Genomic DNA, 25,145 nt, shown 5'->3' with positions numbered 1-25,145 from the left:
AGTAAATTAAACAATGTTAAGCAGGAATGAGTTAAGTTTATAAAGGACGATAATACTATTAAAAGTTTGACGATAACCAGTCTCGAACCGCTGGCTTTTTCGTCAAGTCGCTTCAAAGTTAAATTAAGCGAGATCCCACGAAATTTTCTGAGGTTTAAAAAAAGATCTAAAAGCGAAATCACGGTAAAAACTGAGGAGAGAAAGAAGTACACTTGATAATTGAGATCAAAGATGTCCCGCTGCAGTCGGCATCAATCGGCTAAGACAAAACGGACTTTAAACGAGCTGAAATCAGCGTTATTTTGCCACTTCGCAGATTCTCTATTTACGGATCTCCAGTTTTAAGCAAAGATTTCGATCCCTAGTCAGTGAGAATTCCGTTTCCGTACAAAACAGGTAATTTCTGAGAGGGTAAGTTATCTCAAGGTAGCAGGGTATGACCTCGATCGCACCAATGGCACGGATGATTCGATGTTGATTTTTAATTGCGATCAGGCACGTCGCCAGGAGCTCGTGTTTGGGGAAACGTTCCAAAATCGAAGATACACAGAAGCGACGAAACGAATTTGGATTTTATTAGCAATCTGTCGTTCGGTTAACGCTGGGAATCTACCTTTGTTACTCGTGCAACTTTACTGTTTATATTTACGCTGATTTTATAATTGCGTTATGGTTCTGTAATGATTCTGGGATGAAAATAGAACCTATATTTTGTCTGCCTTGTTTTTTGAGTTTATGTACAAACATCTGGGAGAAAGAGATGTTTTAATTATTCAAAGGTTGAAATCTCTTGTACTATTTTCAGGTGTTTGACTCGTGACGCACTGGTGACGCAGTTATGACGCACTCGTGGTACAATCATGACGCACTCACGACGCACTCATGATGCACGCATGACGCACTCATTGTAAACTCATGACGCACTCGAGATACAGTCGTGACGCACTCATGACGCACTCGCAATACAGTCATGACGCAATCGTGACGCACTCGAGATACAGTCGTGACGCACTCATGACGCATTCGAGATACAGTCACGACGCAATCGCGACGCACTCGAGATACAGTCACGACGCAATCATGACGCACTCAAGATACAGTTACGACGCAATCATGACGCACTCGAGGTACAGTCGTGACGCACTCGAGATACAGTCACGACGCAATCATGACGCACTCGAGGTACAGTTACGACGTAATCATGACGCACTCGAGGTACAGTCGTGACGCACTCGAGATACAGTCGTGACGCACTCATGACGCATTCGAGATACAGTCACGACGCAATCGCGACGCACTCGAGATACAGTCACGACGCAATCATGACGCACTCAAGATACAGTTACGACGCAATCATGACGCACTCGAGGTACAGTCGTGACGCACTCGAGATACAGTCACGACGCAATCATGACGCACTCGAGGTACAGTTACGACGTAATCATGACGCACTCGAGGTACAGTCGTGACGCACTCGAGATACAGTCGCGACGCACTCATGACGCATTCGAGATACAGTCACGACGCAATCGTGACGCACTCGAGATACAGTCGTGACGCACTCATGACGCACCCGAGATACAGTCATGACGCAATCACGACGCACTCGAGATACAGTCGCGACGCACTCGAGATACAGCCATGACGCACCCGTGGCATATTCATGACGCATTCGTGACGCACTCTCGACGCATTCATAATGCACTCATGACATATTCATGACGCATTCATGACGCACTCCCGACTTGTTCATGACGCACTTGTGACACACTCGCAACTTGTTCATGACGCACTCACGACGCGCTCCAGCTGTGATCAATTTTACTTGAATCTTTCGTACGGTATAATTTGAAGTTCAATAGTAATTTGCATAATGAACGACAGCATACTAATAGAGTATACAAATTCGATTTGTTTTGGTTGTTTTAAAATTGTACATTAGGTGCGACGCACCTGGCTCTCATGGTACAATCATGACGCAATCATGACGCACTCACGACATACTCATGATGCATTCATGACCCATTCATGACGCACTCCCGACTTGTTCATGACGCATCCGTGACGCACTCCACTTGTCATCAATTTTGCTGGAATTTTTAATAACGCTTCAACTCGAAATTCAAGTCCAATTTCCATAGTCAACGATTGTACAATATCAGACATAATATTTCAAATTTCTCTGGTGTAATATTGTAGGGTTCGACAGCCGACAAATTGTGGGGCAAGGGTTTGAAGTATATTTTGTTATAAGGAGGGTTGAAAGGTATCGATAACGAGTAAGATATTGAAAAGCGTGTAGAAAGATAGAAACTCACTTTGAGGGCCTCCTCGTGGGTCACCGCCCGGAAGGGTGTGCCGTTCACCTCCAAGATGGTGTCTCCTGGCCTCAGTCCAGCACGCTCGGCCACCGAACCTTCCTCCACCCTCGAAATGTAGACACCCACCCCTGAGAACAATTCACAGACTTTCCATCAGGCCGGAAGCTGCCTGGCGACCGGTCCACGAGCGGTGCTGGCTAAAATCTTCCACCCAGGACGCTTTTTTCGAACTTTCGTCATTAACCCTTTCGGATCTTATTACGCTTCGCGCTCGTCCTTTTCATCGTCAAAAATTTTCAGAGTTCTCCTCTGACTTTTTAAGACTAGATTCACGGTACACTGATCTTAGATTTCTTATTTTAAATTGCAAAGGTATTTTTTTAATTTTCATCAAGATTTACGTAATTTATTTCTTTTCTTTTTTACTTTAGTTTCAGTTTGAAAATTCGACACGAAACCGTAAATGTAACGTCACAGAAAGGTCAAAGTGTCCGTCCAGTATTGTGATTCAGCTCGCACCCCGAGAAAAGGCGAACCTGAGACTCCATAAATCACGAAGAAATCGGTCCATTAGAATGCAAGGGTGGTCGAAACGATCAGTAAAAATTTTCCCGTTCCACCGAAATTGGCAAGTTCGGCGTCATGGGTAGAATCACAGGGGATCGTGTTTGTCAAATGAAACAAGGGAGCGGCGCAAAAATGTGAAGATATGCGAAGGCAAAACAGTGTCTTGCGATATGGTGCGTGTCTCTGTTTCTCACGGACTGTGACAAGGTTCATGCACGGACTTTTCTGCGGAAACTTAATTAAAAACTTCTGCTAGTTTTCGTAAATTATTTAATTTCGCAAAGACTACGTTTATTTTTCGCTCGCATTTCCGCAGAAAAATGGTAATGTGATGCAATAATGTTGATGACTGGCTGAGCATTCGAGCTCGTGCGGCGAGAATTCGTGAGAACATTAATCAGATGCACACCGTGTACAATTAATTTCTTGCACAGCTTTTTGCAGCGTTTCTGTTTTAATGTTGTTTCGTTGCGATTTGTCGTTGATTCGTGCACGTTGAAACTTAGGATGTTTGACAAAAAATACTTGTAATGGACTTTGAATAGAAATCGAGTTAGTTAAAATTCGTCGCAGATTAACAAATTTCTGTGTACATTGAAATTAAAGTTTGACAAAAAAATACTTGTAATGTACTTTGAATCGTAATGAAGTTAATTACGATTTGTTATAAATTTTTGTGCACATTGAAGCTTAAAAAGTTTAACAAAAAAATACTTTTAATGTACTCTGAATCGAAATCGAGTCACTTATGATTTGTCATAAATTTTTGTGCACATTGAAGCTTAAAAGGTTTGACAAAAAAATACTTTTAATGTACTTTGAATCGAAATGAAGTTAATTACGATTTGTTATAAATTTTTGTGCACATTGAAGCTTAAAAAGTTTGACAAAAAAATACTTTTAATGTACTTTGAATCGAAATCGAGTCACTTATGATTTGTCATAAATTTTTGTGCACATTGAAGCTTACAAAGTTTGACAAAAAAATACTTTTAATGTACCTTGAATCGAAATCGAGTTACTTATGATTTGTCATAAATTTTTGTGCACAATGAAACTTAAAAAGTTTGACAAAAAAATACTTGTAATTTGAATCGAGTTACAATTTGCACATAGAAAAAGTAAGATAATCGAAAATACTTCTATCGAAATTAAACTTTACTATCTCAGAAAATATATCACTAAATCAGTATAACGAGCTCATTGTTCCCCTTATCTCTTTTATTAGCCAGATTAATCCCAGCTCCTAACTGGGCTATCGACGAGAAAGCAGATCAATTACCGTTAGGAAATTCCCTAGGGGTGGTCTGAGCATTCCGTAGCTACAACATAGGCTTCCAAGTACCCTCGAAATTTCGGGAGTTTTGAAAATCCAAAAGCAGATTCACGGTTAAAGCAATTAGCTGCTCAATTGAAATGATACAAACGTTGAATCGTTAGTCAGAACTAATTTGTGTAATGCATAATGCATTGGAACGACGAAGATAATCCGGTATGTTCCGCTGCTTACAATTAGAATTGTTGCTTAATTACTTCGCGCTAACGAGGCTCAATCCTATTCTTCTCGTTCCCTGCCGTGTGATCGTTCTTTAGCCTCCGAATCGATTACTCAAACCACTTCGAAACTCATTCCGATTAATTTCTGCGACTTAACACGTGTTTTCGATTATCGTACCCTTTACGACTCTTTCGATTTATGTTTCAAATAGGAATTTTTTAAAATAATTAATTAGTATGTTACACATGTGTATATTACATATGTGTATTACATATGTGTATATTACACTTGTATGAATATATTGGAACAGAGAAAAATTATTACTAAAAAATTACTTATTAAATTGAACTTTCCTCTCAATATTATTAAACTTTTAAACCAATGAATTTCAAAATTGTTCACAAAAATTTTAACAATAAATTTGACTGCAAAAATGTACTTTCACTGTATTCATCTACTCTTGATTTCTTACTCGAAACAATTCGTAAAAATTTCTTTTTTAAAGAAAAGAAAAATTATTACTAAAAAAAATAACTTATTAAATTCAACTTTCCCTTCAATACTATTAAACTTTTAAACCAATGAATTTCAAAATTGTTCACAAAAATTTTAACAATAAATTTGACTGCAAAAATTTACTTTCACTGCATTCATCTACTCTTGATTTCTTACTCGAAACAGTTCGTAAAAATGTCTTTTTTAAAGAAAAGAAAAATTATTACTAAAAAAAATAACTTATTAAATTCAACTTTCCCCTCAATATTATTAAACTTTTAAACCAATCAATTTTAAAATTGTTCACAAAAATTTTAACAATAAATTTGACTGCAAAAATTTACTTTCACTGCATTCATCTACTCTTGATTTCTTACTCGAAACAATTCGTAAAAATTTCTTTTTTAAAGAAAAGAAAAATTATTACTAAAAAAAATAACTTATTAAATTCAACTTTCCCTTCAATACTATTAAACTTTTAAACCAATGAATTTCAAAATTGTTCACAAAAATTTTAACAATAAATTTGACTGCAAAAATTTACTTTCACTGCATTCATCTACTCTTGATTTCTTACTCGAAACAGTTCGTAAAAATGTCTTTTTTAAAGAAAAGAAAAATTATTACTAAAAAAAATAACTTATTAAATTCAACTTTCCCCTCAATATTATTAAACTTTTAAACCAATCAATTTTAAAATTGTTCACAAAAATTTTAACAATAAATTTGACTGCAAAAATTTACTTTCACTGCATTCATCTACTCTTGATTTCTTGCTCGAAACAATTCGTAAAAATTTCTTTTTTAAAGAAAAGAAAAATTGTTACTAAAAAAATAACCTTATTAAATTCAACTTTCCCTTCAATATTATTAAACTTTTAAACCAATGAATTTGAAAATTGTTCACAAAAATTTTAACAATAAACTTAACTGCAAAAATGTACTTTCACTGTATTCATCTGCTCTTGATTTCTTACTCAAAACAATTCGTAAAGATCAAAGTAGTAAAGAAGGAAGCTACCCATAAAAAATATGTTTCACTCAAGAAACGTGCTTTGTACTTAAAAACCCGAGCTTTGACGCCGCGAAAATTTATACCGCAAATTTCTTCTATGTGTGTGTAACCCGCGTGTGTTTCTTCTATAAATTCATAAACTATGCGCATATGCATCATACACTGTCATGCAACGAAATGCCGGCGTGCTAAGCCTAGAGGCATCCTCGGTTGCTATAATTGCAAAATTCTGACGATAAATCGTCGGAAGAACGAGAGAAAGGATCCTTTTAACATTCCTCGAATCTTTGCGGAGCGAGGAGTTTCAAACGGAATCACGCGAAAATTTGCGTTGGGAATTTGCTCCTTTGTGGTAGAATGATAAGCTGTTTCTTTCACGCTCTACATTATTTACTTTAACCCTCTGCGCTCGAGGGATGACTCTCAGTCACCGTTTATTTAATACAATAATTTGTAATAAGCTTTAACTGATGACCTTGATAACCTTGATTTTGTAATATGACACGTGTGATGTATACACATAGTGAAACAAACAATAATGGAAATTATTTTAATAGCCTCAAAAGAATTCATTTAACTTTTTATCTAAGTTTTACAATTGCTATTTGCAAATAGTTAAATTACCTTCGAGTGCAAAGGGTGCAAATTTTTACATTATTTTACTACATGTTTATATTTCTGAAAATTCGTTGTGTACGGCAAAAATCGAGTGTACGAATCGAAAGACGTATCCAGGTTAATCCGTCCTCATCGCAAAGCTGGTCAGCGAAAGAACTCTCGAGCAAAAAGAAGGAGCAAAGGGACACTTGTTCCCTTCGAAACGGGGACAATCGAAACTGTATTCCGATCCGGGGTCCAGCCACCTGTTCCCACTTTTAGAGACTCGATTTACCGTCCTTTGTGAGGAGAAAAAGAAACGAGCTGGCTCGATTATCTGGAAAATCTGTCTCAAAAGCGGGGAGAATTTCGACTCGTTAGCCAACTGGAAGAATGGGGTAATCGACAGAGAAATGTTCGAACGTGGCATAATTGTTTAGAATCATTTTTGTTATACTTTCGGGAAATCCTTTCTCTCGTTGCCCTCTAGTCTCAAGCCCGGCCGATCTGCGCATAACACTCTCATGCGACATCGATCGTTACTCAATGTGTGCACGTGTGTGTACGTGAGTGTTGGACGTGGATAGTCGAAAATCACCCGAAGATTGAAACCACTGACATTTCGATACAGGAGATTTTAAACATCTTGCCCTAACTTTTGAACATCAGTAACAATTTATACAAATAGTTATTTGAAAAGCTTTGACGAGAGTACAGTTACTTTAATGATAGTTAAAAGACGGTTTAATAAAAAAGATCTCGGTCGAAATTTCGATACAGGCGATTTTAAATATCTTGTCATTACTTTTGAACATCAGTAACAATTTATATAAACATTTCTGTTATTTGAAAAGCTATTACTTTGACAAAAGTACAGTTATTTTGACGATAGTTAAAAGACGGTTTAATAAAAAAGATCTCGGTCGAAATTTTGATACAGGCGATTTTAAACATCTTGTCATAACTTTTGAACATCAGTAACAATTTATACAAACATTTCTGTTATTTGAAAAGCTATTACTTTGACAAAAGTACAGTTACTATGACGATAGTTAAAAGACGGTTTAATAAAAAAGATCTCGTTCGAAATTTCGATACAGGCGATTTTAAACATCTTGCCCTAACTTTTGAACATCAGTAACAATTTATACAAACATTTCCCTTGTTTAAAAAGCTATTACTTTGACAAAATTACAGTTACTTTGACGATAGTTAAAAGACAGTTTAATAAAAAAGATCTCGGTCGAAATTTTGATACAGGCGATTTTAAACATCTTGTCATAACTTTTGAACATCAGTAACAATTTATATAAACATTTATGTTATTTGAAAAGCTATTACTTTGACAAAAGTACAGTTACTATGACGATAGTTAAAAGACGTTTTAATAAAAAAGATCTCGTTCGAAATTTCGATACAGGCGATTTTAAACATCTTGTCATAACTTTTGAACATCAGTAACAATTTATACAAACATTTCCCTTGTTTAAAAAGCTATTACTTTGACAAAATTACAGTTACTATGACGATAGTTAAAAGACGGTTTAATAAAAAAGATCTCGGTCGAAATTTCGATACATCGATTTTAAACATCTTGCCCTAACTTTTGAACATCAGTAACAATTTATACAAACATTTCTGTTGTTTGAAAAGCTATTACTTTGAGTACAGTTACTTTGACAAAAGCGTTTTAATAAAAAAGATCTCGTTCGAAATTTCGATACATCGACTTTAAACATCTTGTCCTAACTTTTGAACATCGATGACAATTTATACAAACATTTCCCTTGTTTCAAAAGCTATTACTTTGAGTACAGTTACTTTGACAAAAGCGTTTTAATAAAAAATATTTCGTTCGAAATTTTCGGAGGTTTCAATCTCCCAACGACTTCTTTGTGTATATGCAAATGTTCTTTCATTCCTTCTCCCTTTCGCTCTCATTGTTTTTCCTTACATTCTTTATGCCTTTCGTATGGTTGATGAGTTACCTGACTGCGCTTCTGGTACAGCGAAACAGAAAACAAGAAAGACACCGCCAGTTGGCTTATTTCGATTTCGTCCAGCTCGAAACGACGCCAAGGTTTCGTCGGATGTTTCTTCGAAAACGTTAACGATCGATCGTTCGCCCTACTTTTTTTGCTTTCGTGCTCGGAATATCAGTCGATGGGAAGAAAATTTAAACACGGTTTCACGTGATTTTTATTACTTCGATCGGACATTTCGACGCTTTAACGCGAATTGTAAACAGAATAAGATTGCTTAAGATTGCTCTTAGGATAAGATTGCTGTGATCGGTTTAAAAACCTCGGTTGAGAAATTGTAACATTTTCGAATACGAAATACCTGGACGTCGTTTGTGGCTGTTTCCCCGCAGGATCCACGATAACGATTGAAAGTATAAAACTCGGTTTCACGCTCGAATCTCGACGAGGACGAAGCGTGAAGCGATCGTTTACAGTGCGTGTGCGCTGCGCCGTGATCAAGCGTGAAGTTTACGAGACTCGAAACCGTGAAACCGGACCTCGAGGGATGCTCGGATCCTGAACGGGGATTTCTAACTTATTCAACTTCTTTGGAAAACTTCTCTATCTTGTTCTTTCCCTTTGTTTCGAAACAGTCAGAAAAATTCTGCTCGAATCTCGATCGTCTTTTTCCAGTCGTCGCGTGCACCCGATTCTCCGAACTGATTACACCAATTACACGTCCGGTTAATCCGTTTTGCCGCGGGATAAAAAAAATCCGCCACGGTTACCGGCAATTAGGGACGCGTCATTAAACCTCCGCCATCCTATCGCGGCTCAATTAGCTGCCATTGCTAATTACCCGCTCGAACTGCCCCCATTGTAAATACACCAAGGCCACCAGTTCGCGTCTACCCTCGGATCCACCACTTCACGCTTTTTGCTAATCACCGATAGCGGGCCACGTCATCCTCAATTTAATTGCGAACCTTGGAACGCAATTTGCCAGCCTACAGACTTTTGTCTTTGACTTTTAGTGTGGCGGACCTTTTTAACTCTTTTCGCGAATTTCACGATTACGCGTTTGATATCTCAGCATACTTGTTTGATATCTCAGCATACTTTCATCTAAATTAAATTTTAAGTACACTAATCTTTACAACGTTCGAAAACTTGCCTAATTTTTTAACTTTACTCTGCAGCAAGAAGTTACTTGTGCAGACTAGAAAATAGGTTTACTTGTTTGAAGGTAGCCTTAACACTAAACCTCACATGATCGCATGAAGGGTTTGACCCTTTTACAAGTTTCTATCTTACAAAATTTGTTAGGACAATCTTTTTAGAATCATTGCTAATCTTCATGAAGATAAAGAACTAACGTATACATTAATCTATGCTTTATCATTTATTCATTTTTAACTTCAGACTAAGTGTTTCACACCATCAGGTTTGGTGTTAAAGTTTCCCTCTCCGAAAGAGAAAGAACAAGTTCACATTTTGTTTTCCATAGAACCGCGGTCCAAAGGAACCAACATTTTCCTTTCATCAGCGAAAGGAACGCCGTTAAAAGAACAAGAAAGGAGAAAATCGAGGCGAAACGCGATCAGAATTCTTTCATTCGAAGACCGTGGCTGGAATGGAAAGTGACTTAATGATCGGAAATATTTTTCCCTGCTATCCACAAGCCTCCAACGAACGATTCAAAATTATTCTGATCTCTCAAAAGAAACTAGTTGAGGGCTGAGTTTAAGGCGGTTCGTTGGCTGCTTAAAATTCGCCTTCGATCGAAAAGTTCGAGAGGATAGCAGTGGAAATACAGCTGTGCTGAAGCACAGGAAGCACAGGGTGTCGTCGGTGACACTATTGCCAATGAGAGATGGGTGTGAACCTGGCCAGAGTTCTCGGTGGACGTCGCCATGCAAAGACGTCGATCGCCATCGATTCTATTTCCAAATCTTCTTGATTTTCTTTCGTTAAATCCAAAATTGTGAGACATCTCTCAATATCTTCTACTCACGACATAGTTTGCTATGATTCAACGCTGTTATAGTACGCACGCAATTTACAATCTCAATTTTACAATCTCAATTTACAATCTGAATTTTACAATCTCAATTTACAATCTCAATTTACAATCTCAATTTACAATCTCAATTTACAATCTCAATTTTACATTCTCAATTTTAGTTACGTATAACAATATTAATTGTACCGACATATATAATATACATCAATTGTCACCGAAATATACAATATTATACATTCTGTATAAACAAGCTGTCTAACTGTCTAGCGAACTAGCTACCTAGCTGCCTAATAAAACAAGAGAACTACAGGAGCTTGATCGGAAACGTTCGATGGCGATCGACGTTCTTTAAGCACAGGCGCCAAGAAGGTCAAACGGCAATGAAAGTCACAGTTTCGGAAGATACCTCGATCTTGAGGCGCGAAGTACGGCGACGGGGGAAGCCTGAAGGTACTTCGGATCTCACCTGCGTCCTTGCCACCCTTCACGCAGATCCCAAAGCCATGGTGAGAGTCCGGGGGATCTCTCGTCATGGTGATTGTCCTTACGGTGAGCTCTTGGAGACTGAGGGGCTGAGAACTTGGGGACGTGGGAGGGTTCGGAGGATTCGGTTGCGGTTGTTGCGATTGTTGCTGCTGCTGCTGCTGTTGAGAGGTCGACGATGGCGTGCTTCTCACCGCCGCGACGCTGGCCGGAGACGACGCGGGCGTCCTTCTGTCTCCTTGGCGACGCTCAGACACTCCGTTGCCGAACAGCCTGCGTCAAATAAAGGACTCGTTAGGGGATTTTCGTGGTTGAATTTCATAGGTGAATTTCATGGTTGAATTTCATAGGTGAACTTCATGGTTGAATTTCATGGTTGAATTTCATAGGTGAATTTCATAGGTGAATTTCATAGGTGAATTTCATGGTTGAATTTCATAGGTGAATTTCATGGTTGAATTTCATAGGTGAATTTCATAGGTGAATTTCATAGGTGAATTTCATAGGTGAATTTCATAGGTGAACTTCATGGTTGAATTTCATAGGTGAACTTCATGGTTGAATTTCATAGGTGAATTTCACAGGTGAATTTCATAGGTGAATTTCATAGGTGAATTTCAAGGTTGAATTTCATAGGTGAATTTCATGGTTGAATTTCATAGGTGAACTTCATGGTTGAATTTCATAGGTGAATTTCATAGGTGAATTTCATAGTTGAATTTCATAGATGAACTTCATGGTTGAATTTCATAGGTGAATTTCATAGGTGAACTTCATGGTTGAATTTCATAGATGAACTTCATGGTTGAATTTCATAGGTGAACTTCATGGTTGAATTTCATAGATGAACTTCATGGTTGAATTTCATAGGTGAATTTCATAGGTGAATTTCATGGTTGAATTTCATGGTTGAATTTCATAGGTGAATTTCATAGATGAACTTCATGGTTGAATTTCATGGTTGAATTTCATAGGTGAACTTCATGGTTGAATTTCATAGGTGAATTTCATAGGTGAATTTCATAGGTGAATTTCATAGGTGAATTTCAAGGTTGAATTTCATAGGTGAATTTCATGGTTGAATTTCATAGGTGAACTTCATGGTTGAATTTCATAGGTGAATTTCATAGGTGAATTTCATAGTTGAATTTCATAGATGAACTTCATGGTTGAATTTCATAGGTGAATTTCATAGGTGAACTTCATGGTTGAATTTCATAGATGAACTTCATGGTTGAATTTCATAGGTGAACTTCATGGTTGAATTTCATAGATGAACTTCATGGTTGAATTTCATAGGTGAATTTCATAGGTGAATTTCATGGTTGAATTTCATGGTTGAATTTCATAGTTGAATTTCATAGATGAACTTCATGGTTGAATTTCATGGTTGAATTTCATAGGTGAATTTCATAGATGAATTTCATGGTTGAATTTCATAGGTGAATTTCATAGTTGAATTTCATAGATGGACTTCATGGTTGAATTTCATAGGTGAACTTCATGGTTGAATTTCATAGATGAATTTCATGATTGAACTTCATAGGTGAATCCAATTTAACCCTTTATTTACTTGTTAATCAAATGCATAGCATCACACATGAACATGATGAGACTGACAATACAGGCAGATAGAATTTGCTAATCAAATCTGTAGTATTATATATGAACATGATATAACTGACAATACTGGCAATCAACCCCTTCCTACGATATCGTGTGACACTCGTGACCACTTTAAATACAACAAATCAGATTTACATTCACAGCACGATTGAGTTTGGACCAATTATAAATTGCACGAGGCTCTTCAAATTTAAAATGTATCTAACATTTCAATTTTCCTTATTTGTCTTAACAATGCAGAAATAATTAGCTGTGGTTGAAGCAAGTTCTAAAGAAATCATGGGCTGAGGGTTAAAATGAATATGTGAAACATACAAACTAGTTATATATTACTTTGGTTGTTTTAGTGTTAAGAGGTTAATAGCAGAGAAGTAACTTTTCGACTAAAAAGTTATTCGTTAAGGGTGCACTTTATAGTAGCTCGAATGTATTTCTTAACAGTGATGTTAATCATGTTTGACGTGATATTAAGAAGTCTTTCTTTAAGAAAAGGGAAGCAAACCTAAGCACTTGTTCCGGTGAAATGGCACCAGAACCCCCGGTGGTGTGTCCCCGGTGCCTGTAAGGGGTGGTATGAGACGAGTGATGATGAGGGGCGCTCGGTGGTCTCTCGACGATCGTGTAACTCGTGCCCGGAGGACTGTAATAACCCCTGTGTTGACCGCCATGATGCCTGCTGGTTGGTTCTAAATCCTCGGCTTCGTAACAACCACCGGTGCCGCTTCTCAGGAAGTGTGAGCCGCTGCGCAGGAAGTGCGACCCGCTACCGCCACCCCACTGCAACTCCTGCAATTCCGACCCGTAATCCTCCGTGCTGCTGGCCATGCCTCTGGGATCCGTTTTGTCAGACCTGCAAAATTAACGATACACACGTTCTAACCTACACGTAAACTTTTGCACATCCACACAACGTGATATTCCAATCTTGCAGTGAAACATTTGCGCGAATGCGAGTGTTCTAAGCGAACGGCGTATAAAATCGTTGAGCTACGAGCGGGTTTGCACGAGGCGTGAAACGACGCGAAGTAACAGGCAACTTTCAAATTTCTTCCGGCGATAATAGCCGGTTTCCTGGCGGGATTATGACATCGCCACGGCACGGAAAATCGCCTCGTTCTCGGGCATCGCGTGAAGATGTTATCGGGGACAGCCGGTCGAGATAAGGGAGTTTCCCTCGCGATGAATTTCATTATTTCGCTCCGCTTGTCCGTTTACGACGATCGATAAGCCTCACGGTCGATCATCAAGATAATATCGATCTCGATCGAAACTCGAGACAACATTTGATAATATTTTTTTAAACATGGATCGTTGTGAGAGGACAATTATTCTGATATAGATGGAACTGTGCAGATGTTACAATTTAATTGTATTTTTGTACGAGAGTCTTTTTATGATGATCAAACAATGATTTATTTAAAAAAAAATGTTGAACAAGTTCATTTAAAAAAAATGTTAAATAAGTTCATTTAAAAAAAATTATAAGTTAAATAAGTTTATTTTAAAAAATGGTTCAATAAGTTTATTTAAAAAAAATGTTAAATAAGTTCATTTAAAAAAAATTATAAGTTAAATAAGTTTATTTAAAAAAAATGTTAAATAAGTTCATTTTAAAAAAATTTTAAATAAGTTCATGTAAAAAAATTATAACTTAAATAAGTTTATTTTTAAAAAATGTTAAATAAGTTCATTTTAAAAAAATATTAAATAAGTTTATTTAAAAAAAATGTTAAATAAGTTCATTTAAAAAAAATGTTAAATAAGTTCATTTTAAAAAAATGTTAAATAAGTTCATTTTAAAAAAATATTAAACAAGTTCATTTTAAAAAAATGTTAAATAAGTTCATTTTAAAAAAATATTAAACAAGTTCATTTTAAAAAAATGTTAAATAAGTTCATGTAAAAAAAAATGTTAAATAAATTCATTTTAACAAAATGTTAAACAAGTTCATTTAACAAAAATGTTAAACAAGTTCGTTTCAAAAAAATGTTGAGCAAGTTCATTTAACAAACGCATTTGATCGAAGGGCAAAAATAAAGCGCATAGGTAAATCGATGTACTCAGAAATAAAATGGTGGTTTCTTTTAGAAGGAATATTGTGAAGAGTGTAGGAAGTCGTCGCTCGTGAAACGAGGCAAGTTTCGAGATTATGAAAATACAATTAGCGTCGCGCGAAGGAAGGCTAATAATTAAATCGGTTCGGTGAAAGAGAATGGGCCACGACCTAAATTCGAAGATAGGAAGACGTCGATCTAGAATCTCGTAAATTAGTCGGTGTCCTCTGGGAACTTTGATATTCACCCTCTGTGTATCGTTCAAACGTCTCGGCTAAACCGAACCTTTTCGCATAATGCCCCGCTTTACATAATGGTATTATAGTTATGATTGTACGTAAGAGGCTAGACAAAGATGAACTAAGAATAGAACCGCAACGTAAGAGCCGAATTTTAATGAAGCGAGCTTTGCTTAACAAAGGTTTCGTTTTCGACGAAATTGACACCTTGCACTGTGAAATTCCTGAAACAGCGCCATATAAGCAGAAAACTGAGGAATTTCGCTGTGTCGGGTAAATAGTCGGGATCAGCGAAATCAGAGTCGGAATATTAATCCGAAGGGGACTGCGATTCGATTTTCTAGAACAACCACGGCATTACCAAGCGGTGAGGTTCTAATAGCGTTAGGAAGCCTCCTGTTACCGCCGGAAGAAATTTCGGAGTCATCCGGTTCGCGGTAAATGCATACTATGCAAACCTGACGCGGTGCTTCGTTGAGCATCGATCGACGCTGTTTAATTCATACGCGACACCGCGATCGATCCGCGACCTCGACTTCAAACATCTTCCGTTGTCCGCTCGATCTTACGAAAAACCTCCAGAATTTCTGCTACATTCTTGCAGGCGAGTTTCGGTGAAAATCGGGAAAGTATTTTGGATCGGTGTTGAGACAGCGAGGGTTGCGAATTACCACGGTTTCGTGAAACAGCCTTTTAACGCGATTAAATCGAAAAGAGCGATTATCTCGAAACAATCGTGGTGGTTACCCCTTGACGCTATAGCGAAGTATAGTAACGGCGTTAGAGCGGTCGGAGAATCGGTGGAAAGAGAACTGCTGAATGAAGCTGGCTTCAGGGGGTGTTCCTGCAGTATTGATCGCCCCACCCTCGCACTACGGGACACATAGCATCCCTTCTCCGCCACCCACTCAACTGTAACTTTATCTCTTTCTCTTCTACCCTCGACCTTCTCTTCCACCCACCCTTCTCTAACACACTTTACCCCATCCACTTTCTCCCTTTAACGCTAAAGGCCAATGACGAAATACGTTTCTATTTTTTTTACGCGTTAAAAATCACATTTTACCCTCGTTTCTCCTTCTCTCTCCTAGGAACCAGGGGCAACCTCCAACGCGACCCAACCACCCGTTCAGTGTCAAGGTTGGGTCAGACTCTTGGATGAGCCAGATTTGATCGTTGCTTCGCTCGAATAATCGAACGTACGCGTATTTGGGAAATTGCTCGGTTTCCTGGCTATTCGGGACTGTGGCTGGCACACAGGTGCAGATGGTGTGAACTTACGGCCCGGAAGTCGAGCAATGTTGCGGTCGACGATTCGGTATTCGATTATTGTCGGTTTTCGTTGCTGCGATCCTTTGGGAGAGCGTTTGCACGGCCTGTAGAAATTTCACGAATACGAGGCTAAGACCTAACGGATTCCTCTTGCAAAATTTTTATGCGCGTACTCTTGCTGCTAATTGCTGCTCGAATTTGTAATATGCCTCAGTTCGAAGTTTGTGTAAAAATTGTAGAAGATACAACTGGCATAACATTTACTCGTACTCGTATAATTGACAGAGAATTACTTTTAATTTTGTGGCAATGGAATTTCTTCGCTGTAGGTCGTTAGAGAAGAAGATAAGAGTGGAAACGAACCATAAGAACCAAAAGAATACAAAAATTTTATCATTGACATAATGTATTCCTTATACAATAGATCTCTGTATAATTACCTTATGATCAAAATTAAAGGAGCCAGAAATTCGACACGAGTGCGTCATGAGTGCATCATGGGTGCATCAGAGATGCGTCAAGAGTGCGTCACAACTTTATCTCTAGTACGTTCTGGGTGTACCATGGGTGCGTCAGAGGTGCGTCAGAGATGCATGAAGAATGAGTCATGAGTACGTCACGACTTCATCTCTAGGGCGTCATAGGTGCATCATGGGTGCGTCATGGTTGCGTCAGAGATGCATGAAGAGTGCTCCATGAGTGCGTCACGACTACAATCTCGAGTGCGTCAAGATTGTGTCATGAGTGCGTCACGAATTCATCTCTAGTGCGTCATAGGTGTGTCAGAGATGCATGAAGAGTGCGTCGTGAGTGCGTCGCGACTTCAACCTTAGTGTGTCATGAATGCGTCATGACTTCATCTCTAGTGCGTCATGGATGTATCATAGGTGCGTCATAGGTGTGTCAGATATGGGTGAACAGTGCGTCATGAGTGCGTCACGACTTGAATCTTAGTGCATCATCAGTGCGTCACGACTTCATCTCTAGTGCGTCATAACTTCATCTCTGGTGCGTCATGGATGTATCATGGGTACGTCATAGGTGCGTCAGATGCATGAAGAATGCGTCATGAGTGCGTCACGACTTTAACCTTAGTGTGTCATGAGTGCGTCACGACTTCATCCTTAGTGTGTCATGAGTGCGTCATAACTTCATCTCTAGTACGTCATGGATGTATCATGGATGCGTCATAGGTGTGTCAGAGATGCATGAAGAGTGTGTCATGACTTTATCTCTAGTGTGTCATGAGTGCGTCATGATAGTGCTATCTGATACGGCAAGAAAATCATGATTCAACGTAATCAGCTGTATCTACGTTGTAAATGAATAAGGTTGTAAGATGAACGTTGTTAGACGAACAAATTTGAATTTGAGGAATTCGAGGTAATTGAATTCGTACCGATTCGATCGATTACCTGAAATAAATAGAGAATGCAACCCAGTAGCGAAGCATTGTAAATTAAAACGTTTGAAAGGGCGGTAGGTGCAAATTATCTTACAGGATTACGTGGCACGCCACGAAATCGCTATTACGAAACGAGCGACTGCCTTCGACGAGAATCAAACCGGTAACTTTTCGCGCATCAATTAACGATTAGCCCCTGTCGGCATGGTGACTCTATCGAACGCGACTACCCTTCTCTAAATATACTTCTCCTTCGTTCAATGCTGCGATAAATACGTAATCGATCACGGGTTTATTAACGAGGCTTAATGAATGAATTCGAACTTCCCAGTTCCTGAATATTCGTCCTTTCAATGATATTCTAAAACCTACTGTAACGCAATCGTAAGTCGTAGCTACTTTCGTCGATTAAAAGTACAAGGTAATTAATTCGGAAATGATTTAAACGTAATTTAGAAAAGTTTACAATCGCTGAAGCCTTGAATTGTAGACGAAAGAGGAATTGTAGAAGAGGGGTTAAGAAGTTAAAGAAACAAGAACCGTAAGGAAGGTGTCGTGGCGGCGAGAAAACAGGAGGGTTAGTCGAGGGCAGTAAAGCCGAGTAAAGAGCATCATAAAACGTGGAAAGCATTTCGACCGACAGCATCTTCGTGTTATGGTAGGCGAGTTTTCCACGGTATCGGTAATAGAACGGCCCTTCGTCGAAGCAACACACACGCTGCGGCGACTGCAGTAGCAATATTTCACCAACCCCACGGAAATGGGCATGCCTGACCTCAGTGCACTCAGCTGCACCGACAACAACCTATGTAACGCGGAGAACGTGTGGCTCAGGTGTCTCGTAAGCCTCCGCTCCGAGAATAAAGCTGCCGTTTGTAAATATTGGACGAGACGTCTCGCTCTTCCTTTTCTGAACGCCGTTTACGGATTTATTTCCACGGAATCGAGTTTGACCGCTCAGTTAGGTAGTCTGTAACTCCCACTGGTAGCCTAAGTACTCCAATTTTTGCGTTGCTTTGTCGTTGGAGAAGAAGAAAAGAGAAGAACCATTTTCTTTGTCTAACAAACCTGATACAGGCGAAGGAATACAAAAATTTCACTAATAGGAAGATTACTACCACCATTGACATAATGTATTCCTTATACAACAGATCTCTGTATAATTATCTTATGGTCAAAATTAAAAGAGACAGAAATGCGTCATGAGTGCGTCACGACTGCATCATAAGTGCATCAGAGATGCGTCAAGAGTGCGTCAGAACTTTATCTCTAGTACGTTGTGGGTGTACCATGGGTGCGTCATAGGTGTGTCAGAGATGCATGAAGAGTGCGTCATGAGTGCGTCACGACTTCACCCTTAGTGTGTCATGAGTGCGTCATGACTTCATGTCTAGTGCGTCATAACTTCATATCTAGTGCGTCATGGATGTATCATGGGTGCGTCATAGGTGCAACAGATGCATGAAGAATGCGTCATGAGTGCGTCGTGAATATGTCATGAATGCATTATGAATGCGTCGAGAGTGCGTCACGAATGCGTCATGAATATGCCACGGGTGCGTCACGACTGTATATTGAGTGCGTCACGACTGTATCTCGAGTGCGTCATGATTGCGTCATGACTGTATCTCGAGTGCGTCATGAGTGCGTCACGACTTCGTCCTTAGTGTGTCATGAGTGCGTCACTTCATCTCTAGTGCGTCATGAGTGCGTCATAACTTTATCCTTAGTGTGTCATGAGTGCGTCATGACTTCATCCTTAGTGTGTCATGAGTGCGTCATGACTTTGTTTCTAGTGCGTCATAGGTATGTCAGAGATGCGTGTAGAGTGCGTCACCTTAGTGTGTCATGGGTGCGTCACCACTTTATCCTTAGTGTGTCATGACTTCATCTCTAGTGCGTCATAGATGTATCATTAGTGCGTCACAGGTGCGTCAGATATCCATGAAGAGTGCGTCATAAGTGCGTCACATCAACCTTGGTGTGTCATGAGTGCGTCACGACTTCATCCTTAGTATGTCACGAGTGCGTCATGACTTCATCTCTAGTGCGTCATAGATGTATTATGGGTGCGTCATAGGTGCGTCAGAAGCGCGTCACGACATCAACCTTAGTGTGTCATGAGTGCGTCGCGACTTCACCCTCAGTGTGTCATGAGTGCGTCACAACTTCATCTCTAGTGTGTCATGAGTGCGTCATGACTGCGTCACGAGTCACATATGACAAAAATAGCGAATAAAGAATTAGTACGAGTATATAATTTATGTACCCAGCACCCTCACAAAGCACCTCGCAACAGCAAAGAAAGACCGTTTAAAAAATTCTGCAACAATTTGCCTCGTTTCCTTGGCCTTTTTCCCGTTTTTCACTTCGCCTCAATTTACACGATTTTTTCACCTGTCCACGCGCACAATTCGTGCTGACGTGACTACGGAATTATGCAGCCGCATTGCGTGGGCCAGCAGCGTTGCATATGCGGGAAACAGCACGCAACGTGTTGCAGGTACGAGAATGAGCGCGTGGACGCGTGCAATGCGCCAACTTAAAGCGCCGAATAAATTAATCGCGTCGAAGATAGAAATCGGGCGTCGCGGAGTTTAAGCTTCGGAAACGAAGGAGAAAATAAAAGCTATCGAATAGCTGCTCAGTCGACGATCGAATCCAATTTCCGGTGCCGGTTAGCGTGACTGGTTCGCGTATTATAGGGGCGTGTTAGCGTGTACCTGGATCAATGGGACAGTGTTCGAAACGTCCAGTTAACGTTTACCTAACCGCCGTGTGTCCCTGGTGACTTATTCTATCGATTGGAAAGACGCGAAACTAAGAAATGTTGCTCGACGAGGCCGGTCAGATTTCTTTCGAAGGAACAAATAAATGACGAGGGAGAACGACGTTAAGTTACGATTCGGTAAATTGAACGGCGATACGTATCGAAGGAAATGGCCCGATATTACAGTGAATTACAAGGAACATTTTCTGAAAAAGGAACCCAGTAATTTCTCCTGTTCCGCGCATTTTGTACGGATGCATCTTTATACGAGATCGTGGTACAGCCTGTTGCGCGAACGCTGATGCCAGATAGGGTTAATTTTACGCTCTCTTTCAGTTTTTGTTGCCCTCTTCTCGATCTGTTTTTTTTTATAAATAAGCTTTTAAACCGCCGCATTTTCTCGTTCCAGATTTTCAAGCTGGCCGCTTTAGATGGATCTCTTCTGCGAGGATGCTTTCGAACGCAACGCTGACGTTTCGAAATGCACGGCGAATTTGGGTTAAGGTTGAAGATAGCAGTTTTTTCACTGTCTGTCCGTTCTCTAAATTCGTCGCGATTTAAGGGAGAATTCGAACACCGATATTCACTCGATTGCGCCGATATTCGTCGCGCGTCAACTTTGCGAGGAGCAGCGAAGTGATAAGTTTCCGGTGGAACGAGCAAAGGTCGAGCGCAAAAACAACCCTTAATCGAGGGAAGTTTATTCACACGAGAGGTAACGTAACACGGAAGAAATAAAAATATTGGTTATTTTTCTGAACGCCTTCTATTGACCTTTCACTGCCCGGCGGATTGACACATTTAGTTCAAACGTCTAGCTCTCCAGATGTGGGTTAAGAGATTGTGAATAAAATATTTAGGTTAATTTCCGATCCAAGGAAACCACGATAAAAGTCGAAACAGAAACGATTTGCAGAAGCGCGGAAAGTTCGTTGCTTCCATAGAAACGTGCCCGGTCATTCGTTACTTCGTGATGGTTTGCTGCAATATCGTCAACTGCTCGTGTCCCGCACGTGAATACCCACTGATACGTCCAGTTAGCGAGCAAACTATTGTTCCTTCGCCTATTTTTCATGCTACTAACGTTTTTCCTCCGCACTCTTTCGAATGCGCTTTTGTTTCTCGGTGGACAAATAAAAGGGAAACGTGCACGAATGAAATTCTGAAGCAGAAAACTTAGCAATATGATAGAAATGAGGGAAATGATAATATAAGGGTGAATGTGGTTGAAATAGGAATTTTCAAGACGGATTTGTAAATCAACCCCTTTAATACAGTTGCGTCACAAAGCTAACCATTAGTATATTGTTAAAATGTTCATAAAGCTAAATGGCCACGTGATCAAATGGCAACGAGCGTATCAGGGCAAGGGGTTGATTATAGGGATTGTTATTACGTGATGGTCAATAAAGGTAAATTCAATCAAGAGAAAGCAACCCTCTGGACGGAAACAGCGTATGAAAGTTCTTGTTTCATACGACAGAATCTGTAAATTAATTATGAGGGTGTGTTACTTGATGGTCAAGTTAGGGTAAGTTCAATCAAAAGAAAACGCAAGGAAGTTCTTATTTTATGGGACAAGATCTGTAAATTAACAGGGTTGTTATTACTTGATGGTCAATAGAAGGGTAATTCAACCTCAGAAAAAGAAAGCAACCCTCTGATTGGCTATCGAAATTGTGCATGAAGGTTCTTTTATTTTATGTGGCAAGACAGATCTGTAAATTAACAGAGTTATTACTTGATGGTCGATAGAAAAGTAACTCGACTTCAGAAGGAGAAAGCAACCCTCTGACTGGCTATCGAAAACAATGCACTAAATCTCTTATTTTATGTGGCAAGACATCTGTAAATTAATAGGGTTGCTATTACTTGATGGTCAATGGAAAATTAACTCGACTTCAGAAGCAGAAAGCAACCCTCTGACTGGCTATCGAAAACAATGCACTAAATTTCTTATTTTAAGTGGCAAAACAAATCTGTAAATTAACAGGGTTGTTTAACGATCAAGTAAGGATAACTTTAGTCGAAAGCAACCCTTCTGATAGGCCATCGAAATTTTGCATGAAGGTTCTTTTATTTTATGTGGCAAGACAGATCTGTAAATTAACAGAGTTATTACTTGATGGCCAATGGAAAATTAACTCGACTTCAGAAGCAGAAAGCAACCCTCTGACTGGCTATCGAAAACAATGCACTAAATTTCTTATTTTAAGTGGCAAGACACATCTGTAAATTAACAGAGTTATTACTTGATGGTCAATGGAAAAGTAACTCGACTTCAGAAGCAGAAAGCAACCCTCTGACTGGCTATCGAAAACAATGCACTAAATTTCTTATTTTAAGTGGCAAGACATCTGTAAATTAATAGGGTTGCTATTACTTGATGGTCAATGGAAAATTAACTCGACTTCAGAAGGAGAAAGCAACCCTCTGACTGGCTATCGAAAACAATGCACTAAATTTCTTATTTTAAGTGGCAAAACAAATCTGTAAATTAACAGGGTTGTTTAACGATCAAGTTAAGATAACTTTAGTCGAAAGCAACCCTTCTGATAGACCATCGAAGACACTGCATGAAAATTATTTGTAAATCTATAAATCTATAAATCTGCAGTTACCTGAGTAACAGATAAATTTCGCAAGTAAGAAATAGAGGCAAAAAGCACCCCTGTTGAGGCGATCAGTGTAAAAATGATCCCCGAAAAAAAAGAAGCCCGACAAGCGTTTCCGAGGATTCCCGAGCTGTTTCGAGAGCCGTCCAACAATTTCACGGACGTCGCACCCGCTTGGCTCGGTCATAAATCACCGCGAAATCATAGGGGTTGAAGCGGATTCGCTGGCAGACGCCGAATCGCGGCGAAAGCACTCTTACGGATGCAAATGGGTTACCGCGGTTTCTAACGTTGCTACTCACCGTTTCATGGTAGAAGGTCAATATATTCGTCCACCGCGTTTCCACTAATCAAACTCTCGAATTGAACCGAATATCACGCGATTCAAGCCGGTGAATCGAATTGAATGAACGCGAGTCCACATTTCGCGAATTATCGTGCATTTGAAACACACTGTAGGAAGCTATTAGTTATTAAAGTGTTCAGCCCCCACCGTTTTTCCCACGAAGGGGTGCTCACGCACCACGTCACAGGGATCGATCCTCGGCCACGAGGTCGAGGGTTGGAAAGTGTTACGAGAGGAGAAAGGAGAGGCACCTTCTACATAGCGAAGGAAACGAGCCGATTCAACGTCCCAAAGCCGCGCTTATTAGCCCGCGGGCTGGCCCGGGGCGAGCCAAGGAGAAAATATTCGAAAGGGGTGAGAATATTTTTCGAGATCACAATGGAATTCTTACTTCTCGTAATGAGAGGCGAGGAAATGAAGGAAGGTCTATTGTTCCAAAGAACGCGTGTTCAGGAAGCCTTCGAAGAGGCTGAAATTAATTCTCAGCGAGAATTTTAACGAAGTAAACAGGACTTCGTTAGGAAAAGAACACATCTACAGAGATGGCAATTAGCTTTGAATCTCCGGATATTCTGGAACAAATTGTATAATTGTATTGATATTCTGGAATAAATTAGAGAAGGATTTCCAGTGCCGGTTTCAATAAAGAGTGACAATTTCAGTATTTAACCCCTTGCCTTACGAGAGTTTCACCCTACCCTTCGTTCGCATGTAACTATTCAAATGCGACGAGTGTGACTAACATTTTCACCACGATTCAATTTCAATTCTTCCTCCAATCGCCACATAGAAAATCTCCCAGCATTCTGTCAATGTCATTCTTCTGTCTTACAATAATCGCCCTCGCTGAGAAAATCATGAGGGGTAAAATTTCAATCGACATTCGAAAACACGCGTAGAAAAGAAAAGGATTGAAGGAAGGTCTACTTGGCGTGACACCAATTAAGCCTTGAAATATTGTGCAGAGCGCGGTTACGAGCATGCAAACACAACTGTAACCCAATTTACCTGGAGAAAGATTTCGTAAGCGATAACGCTTCAAATCGAGACCCTCTTAATTTCTACTTGTTCGAGTAGTTAGCCTTTTGTACTTGCTACCATTGTTCCACCGTATCTCGTATTTCTTTCTTCAAGTGTTCATTTACACGAGTTAACTGATGGTTATTTTCAATATTTCGTTAGAGTCACGAACCTACTTTAATTACTCAATTTGTGTAAATACAGGGTGGCGCACGATTAGTGCTCCAGAAATGAAGGAGAGATGATTCTGAATAAGATTTTCCTTTGCAGAAATGGGTTTCGAAGCTTCGTTTTTGAATTATTAAGGAAAGACACGGACGATGCGCGCGCAGGCGAGTGACGGCTTTGAATCTCGCGGCGGAGCGCGCGCGATACTCGCGCTCTGATTGGTCCGTGTTTTTCCTTAATAATTCAGAAACGAAGCTTCGGATCACATTTCTGCAAAGGAAAATCTTGTTCGAAATCAGCTCCTCTATTTCTAGGAACTAGTTTACGCCCTGTGCGACGAAAATCTTTGTACGTTCGTAAAGCGACGAAATTCAAAATGGAAACCGTACAAGTTGTAACAGTCTTCGATAAAAATAATAGTGAACCTAAATAGTAAAACCTAACCATCGTCAAGACAGTGTTCGATTATAGAAATCCTTGTTAATGCGTGCGAGTCGATTTACGAGCGCAAAGTATCAATTTGACGGTCCCGTAAAATGCGGGCTTTATTCTCCGGCCATCATGAATACGTAATAGCGAAGGCGATCAGTCCAAAGCAATTTCGAGTAATTTTTATCGGTCGTTTGTCCGCGGAAATCGAATCGCACGGAGAAGTTGTAAGAGAAT

General features: G+C 39.6%; 1 protein-coding gene across 9 annotated transcripts in view; it reads right to left on the bottom strand.

Annotated features, from left to right (window-relative positions):
* Positions 1 to 25,145, bottom strand: part of dysc (whirlin protein dyschronic) — a 62,733-nt gene that overhangs the window by 30,571 nt on the left and 7,017 nt on the right. For 2 of the 9 annotated variants that reach the window (XM_012293185.2, XM_012293221.2), the window contains exons 2-4: positions 13,092 to 13,439; positions 10,887 to 11,236; positions 2,319 to 2,449 (exon numbers count right to left, since the gene is read on the bottom strand). In XM_012293185.2, coding sequence (XP_012148575.2) covers positions 2,319 to 2,449; positions 10,887 to 11,236; positions 13,092 to 13,414 — 804 coding nt within the window. In that variant the 5' untranslated portion in view covers positions 13,415 to 13,439. Of the gene's footprint in view, positions 1 to 2,318; positions 2,450 to 8,481; positions 8,494 to 10,886; positions 11,237 to 13,091; positions 13,440 to 23,247; positions 24,606 to 25,145 lie in introns of those variants that run through there. The other 7 variants (XM_076537207.1, XM_076537212.1, XM_076537206.1 and 4 more) reach the window with 7 other exon arrangements.

This window comes from Megachile rotundata, chromosome 11 (assembly GCF_050947335.1).
Source record: "Megachile rotundata isolate GNS110a chromosome 11, iyMegRotu1, whole genome shotgun sequence".
Classification (NCBI taxonomy): Eukaryota; Metazoa; Arthropoda; class Insecta; order Hymenoptera; family Megachilidae; genus Megachile; species Megachile rotundata.
Note: the sequence above shows the minus strand (reverse complement) of the source record. Positions and strands in the feature narration are given on the sequence as shown.